At 38.8% G+C, this 13,495-nt stretch overlaps 2 protein-coding genes across 2 annotated transcripts; both read left to right on the plus strand.

Annotated features, from left to right (window-relative positions):
* Nucleotides 1-8,272, plus strand: LOC140980649 (ABC transporter C family member 5). The gene is made up of 12 exons (XM_073446610.1): nt 1-358; nt 553-2,872; nt 2,964-3,284; nt 3,362-3,448; nt 4,282-4,977; nt 5,463-5,627; nt 5,792-6,086; nt 6,254-6,468; nt 6,609-6,914; nt 7,111-7,174; nt 7,261-7,500; nt 8,026-8,272. Exons 2-12 carry the CDS (start codon nt 761-763, stop codon nt 8,136-8,138), a joined length of 4,614 nt encoding a protein of 1,537 aa, XP_073302711.1. The 5' UTR covers nt 1-358; nt 553-760; the 3' UTR covers nt 8,139-8,272.
* A 1,755-nt stretch (nt 8,273-10,027) lies between these two features.
* On the plus strand, nt 10,028-13,428 carry LOC140980650 (uncharacterized). The gene is made up of 2 exons (XM_073446611.1): nt 10,028-12,858; nt 12,953-13,428. Exons 1-2 carry the CDS (start codon nt 10,197-10,199, stop codon nt 13,360-13,362), a joined length of 3,072 nt encoding a protein of 1,023 aa, XP_073302712.1. The 5' UTR covers nt 10,028-10,196; the 3' UTR covers nt 13,363-13,428.
* Nucleotides 13,429-13,495: the final 67 nt, after the last annotated feature.

A 13,495-nucleotide genomic window follows, 5' to 3' on the forward strand; every position in this document is an offset into this window, starting at 1 on the left:
GCGGCGCACAACACTACAAAAGGTGACACGATTGGAAGGGTTAATGCGAACCCAGTTGGAAGATGTTTACAAGAAAGAATGGTTTTTTATGATTATCCCATTTGAAGAATAATAGAACATAATCACAGTGATTATAACATGATCAAACTGTTGAAAAGATGCAATAATTTTTTGTAAAACATATGCCGACGTATATATATTAGGTTTACTATAGAGCTCGCATTTTTTCTCGGCATTTTCTCTTTCATCGTCACCCCATTAAGTACTGATAGCTGAAGGTTGGCTGCGTATTTCTCTAACCTTCAAAAGGCCCTGTTTCTGTTCGGCCTGGTCAGAATTCTGTCTTTTTGATTAATCGGTATGTTTCCGATTCGATTCTTGCCCACCTTTTCTTGAAGCAAAAGTACAAAAATGGAGGAGTTTTTGCGTGATAGTTTTCTTTTCTTTTCTTTTTCGTTTTTTAATTTCCTTTCTTTGTCTACATTTCTGTCGGTACCTGCGTTGGGTTTGAGGATAAAACTGACCAGAATTTATGTGCGATGTGTCTTGCAGATTCTGCCCTTTTTGCTACTTGTCATAAGCTTTGCGCATTGAACACAGCACCGATTGCCAGATGGTGAAATGCCCTTCACGAGGTTCAATCTCTCCGCAGTCACGTTAATTTTAAACTCGGTAAATTGCGGAGCGATTGTTTTTCAGTTCAGAGTCATTGTTTTCCGTCATTTCCTATGCTTAAAGATTTATACCTATAAAGAAAATTATGGGTATGAATCTTTTTCTCGTCACTAAAACAACTGCATCTGAAGCTTCAAACCGTGGCCTAGAGAGCTTTCAGGGTTTACCCGTATTGGAATTGGCCTCAGTTTGCATCAACTTGACGTTGGTTCTTGTGTTACTCTCCATTGTGTCTGCGAGGCAGGTTGCCTTGTGTTTCGGTAGGATTCGACTTCCGAAGGAGAGTTTGAACGGCAATTCTGTTGCCAATAGTCAAAGAGGAGTTCTAATCGGTGAGGAAGGTCAGAGTGTGGTGATCGGTAGAACTTATAAAGCTTCACTCTTTTGTTGCTTTTATGTTTTGTTGTTGCATGTTTTGGTATTGGGGTTTGATGGCGTTGGTTTAATAAAGAAGGCTGCACGAGGGAAGGGTGAGAGCTCAGATTGGACTGTTATAGTTTTGCCTGCTGCTCAGAGTTTAGCTTGGTTTGTGCTGAGCTTTTCTGTTCTTTACTGTAAATACAAGACCGTTGTGAGTTTCCCATATTTGTTGAGAATTTGGTGGGTTGCATCTTTTGTTATTTGCTTGTGTACTGCGTATGCCGATGGTAGAGGGATTCTGACAGAAGGATTAAGCCACTTGAATTCTCATGTTTTGGTGAATTTTGCGGCCACCCCGGCTCTTTGTTTTCTATGTTATGCTGCTTTTAGAGGTGTCACTGGTATTCAAAAGTTTAGAAACTCTGATCTTAGAGAACCTTTGTTGCTTGAAGAAGAAGAAGCAGGATGTCTTAAGGTTACTCCTTACAGTGAAGCTGGCCTTCTTAGTTTGCTGACTCTTTCTTGGTTGAATCCACTCCTTTCGATCGGGGCAAGGAAACCACTTGAACTGAAAGATATTCCTTTGCTCGCTCCAAAAGATCGGTCCAAGACCAACTATAAGCTATTGAATACAAATTGGGAGAAGTTGAAGGCTGAGAATCCTCTGAATCAGCCTTCTTTAGCCTGGGCCATTTTCAAGTCTTTTCGGAAAGAGGCAGCATGTAATGCAATATTTGCTGGTGTGAACACTCTGGTCTCGTACGTAGGTCCATACTTGATAAGCTACTTTGTGGATTACCTAGGAGGAAAGGAGACTTTCCGCCATGAAGGCTACGTTCTTGCTGCAATTTTTTTCGGCTCCAAGTTGGTAGAGACCCTAACAACCCGGCAGTGGTATCTTGGGGTCGATATTTTGGGTATGCACGTAAGATCGGCTCTAACAGCAATGGTCTATCGAAAAGGACTCAGACTTTCAAGCTCAGCTAGGCAAAGTCACACCAGTGGCGAGGTTGTTAACTACATGGCTGTTGATGTTCAAAGAGTAGGGGACTATTCTTGGTATCTGCATGATATATGGATGCTTCCTCTCCAAATTATTCTTGCCCTGGCAATTTTGTATAAAAATGTGGGCATTGCATCTGTTGCCACTCTCATAGCCACCATTATATCGATTATCGCGACTGTCCCACTAGCGAGGATTCAGGAAGATTACCAAGATAGGTTAATGGCCGCAAAGGATGATAGGATGAGGAGGACTTCTGAATGCCTCAGGAATATGAGGATTCTTAAACTGCAAGCTTGGGAGGATAGATACAGAGTGAAACTGGAAGAAATGAGAAATGTCGAATTCAAGTATCTCCGAAAAGCTCTTTACTCACAGGCTTTCATCACGTTTATCTTTTGGAGCTCCCCTATATTTGTTTCGGCTATCACTTTTGGCACTTCCATTTTGTTAGGGGGTCAGCTTACAGCTGGCAGTGTTCTTTCTGCATTGGCTACTTTTCGAATCCTGCAAGAACCACTTAGAAATTTTCCTGACTTGGTTTCAATGATGGCGCAGACTAAAGTCTCGCTTGATCGAATAGCAGGATTCTTGAACGAGGAAGAGCTGCAGGAAGATGCAACCATCACTTTACCCCGAGGCATTTCAGATGTCTCCATAGAAATCAAAGACGGAGAATTCAGCTGGGATTCATCTTCTTCAGTTCCAACCTTATTAGGCATACAAATCAGGGTGACAAAGGGAATGCGAGTGGCTGTCTGTGGTGTCGTCGGTTCTGGGAAATCAAGCTTCCTTTCTTGCATTCTTGGTGAGATTCCAAAAGTTACTGGTGAGGTAAGTCAAATTTTATGAAATGCTAATTGAAGTATTTGTTCCACGAATTTAGTTGATTAAATCATGCTGATGCTCCATGTGTGTTCATTAGGTAAGAATTTGTGGGTCTGCTGCTTATGTTCCTCAGTCTGCTTGGATACAATCAGGAAATATCGAGGAAAATATTCTTTTTGGAAGTCCAATGGATAAGGCCAAATACAAGTGTGTTATTCATGCTTGCTCTCTGAAGAAAGATTTGGAGCTATTCTCACATGGTGATCAGACCATTATTGGTGATAGAGGGATAAACCTTAGTGGCGGTCAGAAGCAGCGGGTGCAACTTGCCAGGGCATTATATCAAAACGCAGACATTTATTTACTTGATGATCCCTTCAGTGCAGTTGATGCACACACTGGCTCAGAATTGTTCAAGGTTTAGAAATCAATAGCATAATTTTTTTTTTCTCTGAAAAGGGGATTGGCCTAAATATCTGTATCATGTAACTGCAGGAGTACATACTGACAGCACTATCTGGAAAGACTGTGGTTTTCGTAACTCATCAAGTTGAATTTTTGCCAGCCGCCGACTTGATTTTGGTATTTTCTTCACTGTATCTATTAACGCACATGTGTAAGAAATCTCAAGTTGACATCTATGTGATTGGTTTTGGATCTTTTTATGTGTGTATTATATTGATTACTCATCTAAGTCATAGATGAGAGCATACTTTTGATTGGTTGATTGAAAATTGCATAGTATCTTCTTGTCTCACATTTATCTCGTGGTAGACTGTAAAACGTGGATGGATAACTAGTTGTAGTTGTTGGAGAATTAGTCCAGCATCTTTCATGGATAATTGAGCTTCTCATATATGTGCAAATGGAGATAATGAGACCATCTGCTCATATATGTGCAAATGGAGATAATGAGACGATCTTTCCATGTTCATATAAAATGCATCTCGTGTATCTTTACAAATTTATGCTTCTCAGAGTAACCATTGTGCTGACATCAAATGACGTGTAATAAAGATTAGTATTTGAACTATTCTACAAAGTAGGGATCAAGTTTCACTGCATTTCCCCACCTTTAACTTTCGCTTAAAAAAACCTTCCATGTATTATCAGAGAAAAATATATTCATCGTCTTAGAAGATCAGGCAAGTGCATGGAGAGGCCATCACATATAATCTAGTTATTTTATGATGGAATTTCAGAAATTTATCTGCTGATCAGTACTTTTACTGATTGATTTGTTTGTTTGTTTTAAGCATGGTACTGTCCAACAATACCAACGATCAGAAAATTAATGCGTAACGTGAAACTCCCCAATCAAAAGTAACGGATAAACTGTTGTTTAAAGGCAATAAATTAATAAAGGCAAGAGGTAAATTCACGATTTTCTCTAATTTAGCATGCTATTGTAATAGGTTCTAAAGGAAGGCCGTATTATTCAAGCTGGAAGATATGAGGAGCTTTTGCAAGCAGGAACTGATTTCAGCACATTAGTCTCTGCTCATCATGAAGCTATTGAAGCCATGGATTTTGTGAGTCAAGCTTTTGAAGAACAGGAAAAAGACGATCCTCTTGATAGGTCTGTTCTCATGTGTAAGAAATGTGATTCCGTCGGTAGTAATATTGCTGGCATGGCAAAGGACATACAAGAAGGTGTTTCAGCTTCGGACCTGAAAGCTATCAAAGAGAAAAAGAAGGCTAAACGTGCTAGGAAGAAACAGCTTGTGCAGGAAGAGGAGCGAGAGCGTGGAAGAGTGAGCATGAAAGTGTATTTGTCGTATATGGCGGCAGCGTACAAGGGGTTGTTGATTCCATTGATTATTATTGCACAAATGTTATTTCAGGTCCTTCAAATAGCAAGTAATTGGTGGATGGCTTGGGCTAATCCACAAACCACTGGGGACAAGCCTAAAACCAGTAGTATGATGCTTCTTGGTGTTTATATGGCGCTTGCTTTCGGAAGTTCCTGGTTTATATTTGTCAGGGCTGTTCTTGTTGCTACATTTGGTCTTGCAGCTGCCCAGAAGTTATTTATGAAGATGCTCAGAACAGTTTTTCGCGCACCGATGGCTTTCTTCGACTCTACTCCATCTGGAAGAATACTGAACCGCGTAAGCGCTCTCCTACTTGATAAGAAATCAATTAAATAATTCGGGAAAAAAAGACTTTGCCTTGGTCCTTATTCTGCGCTAGTAGGCGGCGTGTTTTAATGAAATAGATGATTCACTGCATTGTTGAATAGCAACAACTTTGTTATTACAATTACAACAAGGTTTAGTAAGAGAGAGCTTTCGCAGTTCAGAGAAAGGCTAAGATGGGTGATGAAAAGGGGTCTTTCTGCCTTTCTTAATCTTCCCCTTTACACCTAGGTTCTTTCCTTTTTCATTTGGATCCCTTCCAATTACATAATTCAAGTCTGAAGAGCTAAAACTCGATTGATCTCTCATAATCTAGAATATAATAACCATCTTTTATATATGTGAAATTATTTTTAAAAAATATGGCAGTGAAATCTTTCCTATTGCTAAATTATAATGTCATTAAATCTGATTCTATTGTTTTGTTTCTAACAAAATGGTTTTTTATGATCTACCAGGTTTCAATTGACCAAAGTGTTGTTGATCTCGATATTCCATTTAGACTTGGTGGCTTTGCTTCAACTACCATCCAACTTCTTGGTATTGTTGGTGTGATGACACAAGTTACTTGGCAAATATTGCTCCTTGTTGTGCCAATGGCAATTGCCTGCTTGTGGATGCAGGTAAGCAGTCGTACAATGTCATAAATTGCATTATATACAACTTCGCATCTAGTGTAAAGCAATTGCATTTACGGATATGCCTATATCAAGTTTTTTTTTCCAACAATTATTTAGATCGAGGGCAAGGAAAAGCTAAGATGAAACTTTTTTCTTCACACATGCAGAAATACTACATGGCATCATCTAGAGAACTGGTGCGCATTGTTAGCATCCAAAAATCTCCAGTGATTCATCTTTTTACCGAGTCGATTGCTGGAGCAGCTACAATAAGAGGTTTTGGCCAAGAAAAGCGATTCATGAAGAGGAATCTTTATCTTCTTGATTGCTTTACTCGTCCGTTCTTCTGCAGTCTTGCAGCTATCGAATGGCTTTGCCTGCGTATGGAAATTCTTTCGACATTTGTATTTGCTTTCTGCATGGTTTTACTTGTGAGCTTCCCACATGGAAGTATTGATCCAAGTGAGTAAATCACTCTTTTTGGCTTTCAAATTTCTTTATTTCTAAGGTTCTATGTGACTGATTTAGTAATGGTGATTTTGGGAAATATTTATCTTCGGTGGTGTCCATGGAAATTGTAGTAAATCATTTGTAAATGACGCATGATTCTTGCGCTATTTTCTCCATAGGTATGGCTGGCCTTGCTGTGACGTATGGCCTTAATTTAAATGCACGTCTATCACGATGGATACTTAGCTTTTGCAAGCTTGAAAACAAAATCGTATCTATAGAAAGGATTCATCAATACTGTGAAATACCCAGTGAGGCACCAGCAGTTATTGATGATTCGCGCCCACAATCCTCTTGGCCACAGACTGGGACAATTGAATTGATTGATTTAAAGGTACACACGTATTGTTTTAGTTATGTTCTATTTGTATGTTTTAGACTTTTAGTCATGTTCTATACTTCTATTTGTATGTTTAAGATTCGTAATATGCCAACTTTAACACTTGTGTTTAAAATCTGTCGGATTTATCCTAGGTTCGTTACAAGGAGAGTCTTCCTGTTGTGCTTCATGGTGTCTCCTGCGTGTTTCCTGGTGGGAAGAAAATAGGAATTGTTGGGCGTACTGGAAGTGGTAAATCTACCTTGATACAGGCCCTTTTTCGACTGGTTGAACCAGCAGGTGGCAGAATAATCATAGACAACATTGATATCGCGAAAATCGGGCTTCATGACCTTCGTAGCCGGCTGAGTATCATACCCCAAGATCCGACATTATTTGAAGGAACTATTAGAGGCAACCTAGATCCACTCGAAGAGCATTCTGATCAAGAAATTTGGCAGGTCCATTTTTTGCCTTCTTTAGTAGCATAACAAAATATTTATCATTCACCTCATTTGACCTTCCGAAACCGAAGATGGATAAATGGTGTCTATTATTTTTGTATTCAAATGACGATCTTTTTGGTACTTATCTTTGAGATCATGGTATATCATTTCAGACTATTTCGTGCCATTCATTCCGTTTTTGTATCCTCAGGCACTTGATAAGTCTCAGCTAGGAGAGATAGTTCGCCAGAAAGAACATAAACTCGATACACCAGGTAACAGATTAGAATAAAAAATTTCTCCTGGTTCGTAAAATCCCGAGTATACATGAGGAATTATTCGTTCTCTTTGACATGGGCAGTTGTAGAAAGTGGAGATAATTGGAGTGTGGGCCAACGGCAGCTAGTATCTCTTGGTCGAGCGTTGCTTAAACAGGCAAGAATATTAGTTCTTGATGAAGCAACAGCCTCAGTTGACACAGCCACTGACAACCTTATCCAAAAGATAATAAGAACCGAATTTCAGGACTGCACTGTTTGTACGATTGCTCATCGCATCCCTACCGTTATTGATAGCGACCTTGTTCTTGTCCTCAGTGACGGTGCGTCAATACCTTCATAATTTTCTATATATACTGATTTTATGTCCATTTACTTAAGGGCAGATTCAAATGATCTTGAGAGGGGGAGACACGATGGGAGGAGCAAGGTGGGCCCGATCAACTTATTGGAAGGTGAATCATAGTTTTTGGAAAAAAACTACAAATAAAAGTTGTAGAGAGCAATGAATCAACTCCCTCTCTGCTGGATCTGCCCCTATTGACATTTTCATTCTTATATTAGTATCAGCTTGACTATTTCTATACTTCCTATGTCCATTGTGATCTCGGAGTTCATAGTTTGTTTATCGATGGAATAATGATATATGAAAAGAGAGAATCCAGTGGGGGGTAATTATTATTATTATTTTTTTTGAAATTTTATGTGCTTTTTCTAAAATTGCCGTTTCGCTGGTCCGCTTTCAGATTTCTGAATCCGCCCTGGGATGTGTAGAATCCTACCTAAAATGGTATTACTCCAAACACCAACAGCATGCTAATTTTCCCATCTCATTGTATATTTCACAGGTAAAGTTGCGGAGTTCGACACTCCAGCACGACTACTAGATGACAAGTCCTCCATGTTTCTTAAGCTCGTGTCAGAGTACTCATCACGATCAAATGGCATGCTCGACTTTTGATCTGTTTATGCGTCTGAAAACGAGACGTGAAACTAAGAAATAGAGCTGCTCGGTATCAAAATGGTAGCTTTTGAAGCTGCCATCCCTGCTGCGTTCGCGTAAGTACAAAATCAAACTGCAGACGAGGAGAGACAAGAATCAAACCTTCGAAGGTGCATCAAGGGTTAGTCACTGTGACTGGCCATCGTGGGCATGATTTGTACATAGAATAAGTCTCTAGAGAGAAAGAGGTGAGGAAAAACTGACCAAAATGAGACTGCATCCTGCATTTTGCAAGTGCAGTAAATCTAGTACTTTTTGCGGTGAATAAGTTTTGCAAATGTTCTCGTAGAGGATTAGACAGACACTTTTGATGTTATTATTATCCACTTTCCTCGTTTGAGCTTTTTTATGTATTCTAGAATTCCACTGTCTCTTTCTTGAATGGCATAAAGAAAAATTCCAAATAAAAGTTTGATGAACAAAAGGGTTATGATACTGCTCGGTTGGTTGGATGAAATAACTAAATGATACATGATACCAAGCCTGGAAATAATATGCTATTTTTTGGGTATTACATAGTTTCCATGTTAAGTTTTAGGTATTTAATTAAATATTGTATATGTTTTGACCAAAAAATGACATATTAAAATAGATAAACTATCCAAAATACTTTTGATATTACTGACAAAACAAAATTCCACCAAACGTGTTGTCAAATCATTGAATAATAATAATTAATAATAACCAGTGACTTCAATGGCCCAAATTTAAGCCCAGAGAAATAATTGGATTGATTCTCTTGGCCCATTAATCAGTGGCCCACGTTCGGTGCACGTGCTACATGTTCCATCACCATCACATTTTTGCTCATAATAGCACAATTCCACGTGAAGCCATCTCAACAATTAAAATTAAATAAATAAACAGATCATAATTTCTCATTTAAAATTTGGTTTTTGATCTCAGTTTTACATTTAACTCGACTATATGAACAAAAAGAAGACAAAAAAAATAAGATAAAATTTTATGTAAGTTGAAAAAAAAAATTAACAATAAAATAAGTCGAACCGCAATACGAGATGTCGAGAATAATCTTAAAATCTTGGTACATTACTTTCTAACTAAAAATTCCAAAAAAAAGATATCAGTTTGATTTTGGAAAATGGCAATTGAACTTCTTATTCATAAAATTGAAGTTAATTCTAGTAATTATGAAGTGAGGAAATAAACAATTGAAACAAATTATATATTTATTATATGTCTCTGTCTAATAATAGTGATGTATGGGAACTATTATTTCACATGGCATCATCCACTTTAGTGACACACCACTCACCCTTTTATTTATGCATTCTTTCCACATGCATGCATGTGAAAATATCACCCAAATAAATATTTTATTTTGCATGTGAAATTATTAGAACTTTGAAATAAATATGAGAAATATTAACTAAACAATGCACAATTTCCACAAAAAACGTATATAAATTATAAAGTAGGTCTCTTATGAGATGGTCACACGAATCTTTATATGTGAGACGAGTCAACCCTATCGATATTCACAATAAAAAGTAATATTTTTTCATGGATGACCCAAATAAGAGATCTGTCTCACAAAATACGATCCGTGATACCGTCTCACACAAATTTTTGCCTAAATTATATTTAATATTATACACACATACGTGTAAAAAACTTTATAAACCAACTAATTTGACTGCTTTTCACAAATTCTCGCCATGTTTCCTGTCGGATTACATTTCAAGAAAAGCCAAAGTTTCCAGTCAATTTTATTTGTATCCACAGCTGTTAGTGTTACAGAGCCCAAGATCTCACGAATTATTGTTATTAATTATTTGTAAAAAAGTTTAATCTGAATTCATTTTAAATTTTTAATCTCTCACTAATTATCAATCATTAAATGTTTCTACCCGTCTGTTTTCATAAATCATCACCTTAGTTTCGATTTCTGACATCACCTCACCAGCTCCATCATCAATCTTGATGATTCTTGAAATCGAAAAGATGCTGGAAAATTAAGAAAAGAATCGAATTGTCATAGAGAATTAAAGCAAAATGAAGTTGAAAAATAAGTTTTTCTTCTTTTTGCTGCTTTTTTGCACCTGTTTTTACGTTCTTTGTCACACTAAGGTGGCGGGGGCGATCGAATCCAATGATGAATCTTCGATTCTGCTGCAGCTTAAAGCAAGTCTTTTTGATCCATTGGATGAGCTTAAAAACTGGAAATTGGAAGAAAACGCATCGTCTGGTAGTTCAGTTCACTGCAGCTGGACTGGAGTGAAGTGCAACTCCGACGGTTTTGTTGAAAGTCTTGATCTTTCTCGCAAGAATCTTAGTGGCAAGATTCCTGATGAAATCCAGGGATTGAAGAGTTTGAATTCTCTTAACTTTTGCTGTAATGGGTTCGAATCGCAGTTGCCGAGATCTTTGTCTAATCTCACCGAACTTCAGTGGATCGATCTGAGTCAGAATTCTTTTGTTAACCAATTCCCCGTTGGTCTTGGAATGGCGCCCGGATTGGTGGCCCTCAATGCTTCTGGAAATAACTTTTCTGGTTATCTGCCTGAAGATCTTGGAAATGCAACTTTTCTCGAGAATCTTGACTTGAGGGGGAATTTCTTTGAGGGCTCCATTCCAATAAATTACAAGAATTTGAGGAGATTAAAGTTTCTGGGGCTTTCGGGGAACAATTTGACAGGGAGGATACCGGCGGAGATCGGCGAATTGGCGGCTTTGGAGACTGTTGTTCTTGGATATAATGAGTTTGAAGGTGGGATTCCTGTGGAATTTGGGAATCTTAGTAATCTGGTGTATCTTGATCTGGCAATAGGCAATCTTGGAGGGTCGATACCTTCAGAACTGGGAAAACTGAAGAAGTTGAACACCGTTTTTCTGTACAAAAACAAGTTCGAGGGCGATATTCCACCAGAGATTGGGAACATGACTTTCTTACAGGTTTTGGATATTTCAGACAACATGTTATCTGGTGAAATTCCAGCCCAAATATCGAATCTTGGGAGCTTGCAGCTTTTGAATCTGATGTCGAACCGGTTATCAGGTTCGGTTCCTACTGCCATCGCAGGATGGACTCAATTGGAGGTTCTTGAGCTCTGGAACAACTCGCTATCAGGCCCCTTGCCTAGTGATTTAGGCCGACATTCGGCACTCCAATGGCTGGATGTTTCATCAAACGCCTTTTCAGGTCCTATTCCTTCGAATTTGTGCAGTAAAAGCAATCTAACTAAGCTGATTCTATTTAACAATGCCTTCTATGATTCAATTCCCTCTAGTTTATCAACGTGTGAATCATTAGTTCGTGTCAGGATGCAAAATAATCATCTTTCGGGAACAATACCCATTGGTTTTGGCAAGCTTGGCAAGCTTCAACGGCTTGAGCTTGCAAATAACAATCTCACAGGCCAAATTCCATATGACCTTTCAACGTCAACTTCACTTTTTTTCATTGATTTATCAAGAAACTACCTTCAATCTTCTTTAACTTCTTCGATTCTCTCCATTCCTAATCTTCAAACATTCATGGCCTCGGGTAATGATTTGATAGGAGAAATCCCAGATCAGTTCCAAGACTGTTCACTTTCTGTGCTGGATCTCTCCTCAAACCACTTCACTGGAAGCATTCCAGCTAGCATTGCTTCGTGCGAGAAATTGGTAACTTTGAACCTTCGAAACAACCAGTTAACTGGGCATATTCCAAAGCTAATTGCTAGCATGCCTTCATTGGCTATCCTTGATCTGTCGAACAACTCTCTGACTGGAGGGATACCTGAAAATTTCGGGAATTCTCCAGCCTTGGAAATGCTTAATGTTTCTTACAACAAGCTGGAGGGGCCTGTTCCTGCGAATGGGATGTTAAGAACAATCAATCCTGATGACCTTGAAGGGAATTCAGGTCTCTGCGGTGGCGTACTTCCACCTTGCCTACAAAATGCAGCAGATTCATCGAAAAAACAAGCCCTGCATAACAAACGTGTTCTCGGAGGATGGCTGATAGGAGTTTCAACTCTTTTAGCTGTCTTCCTAGCAGGTTTTGCATCTCTCTATGTGTACCAAAAATGGAGGGACGGGAATTGCTTCGAAGAAAGATTCGAAACCGGCAATGGGGAGTGGCCTTGGAGACTAATGGCATTTCAAAGACTTGGTTTCAACAGCAATGACATACTAGCTTGTGTCAAGGAATCGAATGTGATTGGAATGGGAGCAACGGGTACCGTTTATAAAGCTGAGATACAGCGATTAAACACCACTTTTGCGGTAAAGAAGCTATGGAGGGGGGTAACATATATTGAATTAGGAGGCAGCGGGGATCTTCTAGGAGAGGTCAATCTTTTAGGAAGATTAAGGCATAGAAATATTGTAAGGCTGTTGGGATTTCTCCACAATGATTCCGATGCAATGATCATTTTCGAGTTCATGCGAAATGGTAGCCTTGGAGATGCTCTACATGGAAAACAATCGGAAAGATTACTGGTGGATTGGGTTTCAAGATATAATATAGCCCTTGGAATAGCACAAGGGATTGCTTATCTCCACCACGATTGTCATCCACCTGTTATACACCGAGACATTAAGTCGAATAACATATTGATTGATTCCAATCTCGAGGCAAGAATTGCTGATTTTGGGTTGGCCAAAATTATGGTTAAAAAGAATGAGACAGTATCAATGGTTGCAGGATCATATGGGTATATAGCCCCTGGTGAGTTACTAAATTTGTTTCCTTCTGTTTTTATGCTAAATAACATCATTTTGCAGTCAAATTAAATAACGTATTCTCATGTTTTTCTTGACAGAGTACGGATACACGTTGAAAGTAGACGAGAAGAGTGATATTTACAGCTACGGTGTTGTTCTGATGGAACTTCTCACAGGGAGGAGACCGTTGGAACCTGAATTTGGAGAATCTGTAGATATTGTCGAATGGATCCGTAAAAAGACTCGGGAAAACAAGCCACTAGAAGAAGCTTTAGACCCCAGTGTAGGAAATACCAAACACGTTCAAGAAGAGATGCTTTTAGTTCTAAGAATTGCTATACTTTGTACAGCTAAACTACCAAAGGATAGACCCTCGATGAGAGACGTTTTAACTATTCTTGAAGGAGCTAAGCCTCGGAGAAAAGGTGGCAGCTGCACAGAAGGAAGTGCTGCTGATAACAAAGACAAGCCAATATTCACTGTCTCACCTGTAAATGGCATTCTTTGAGTAAAATAATTACATGTTGCTTTTCGGCCGTAGTTGTTTCTTGATTCTAGCTTTTACCAAGATCACGGCGGTTCTGATGTTTTGTTTCTGGACTTGGAGGGATATAGGTTGGGTTCATCTTGCAAATAATATA

Source organism: Primulina huaijiensis, chromosome 7 (assembly GCF_012295235.1).
Source record: "Primulina huaijiensis isolate GDHJ02 chromosome 7, ASM1229523v2, whole genome shotgun sequence".
Lineage (NCBI taxonomy): Eukaryota > Viridiplantae > Streptophyta > Magnoliopsida > Lamiales > Gesneriaceae > Primulina > Primulina huaijiensis.

Bases quoted from the DNA above. Each gene is read 5' to 3' on its own strand.
- LOC140980649 (XM_073446610.1), top strand. From the start codon at position 761: ATGGGTATGAATCTTTTTCTCGTCACTAAAACAACTGCATCTGAAGCT. The intron at 2,873-2,963 runs GTAAGTCAAATT...TGTGTTCATTAG, and splicing joins TTCCAAAAGTTACTGGTGAG to GTAAGAATTTGTGGGTCTGC. The intron at 3,449-4,281 runs GTATTTTCTTCA...CTATTGTAATAG, and splicing joins CAGCCGCCGACTTGATTTTG to GTTCTAAAGGAAGGCCGTAT.
- LOC140980650 (XM_073446611.1), top strand. From the start codon at position 10,197: ATGAAGTTGAAAAATAAGTTTTTCTTCTTTTTGCTGCTTTTTTGCACC. The intron at 12,859-12,952 runs GTGAGTTACTAA...TTTTCTTGACAG, and splicing joins ATATGGGTATATAGCCCCTG to AGTACGGATACACGTTGAAA.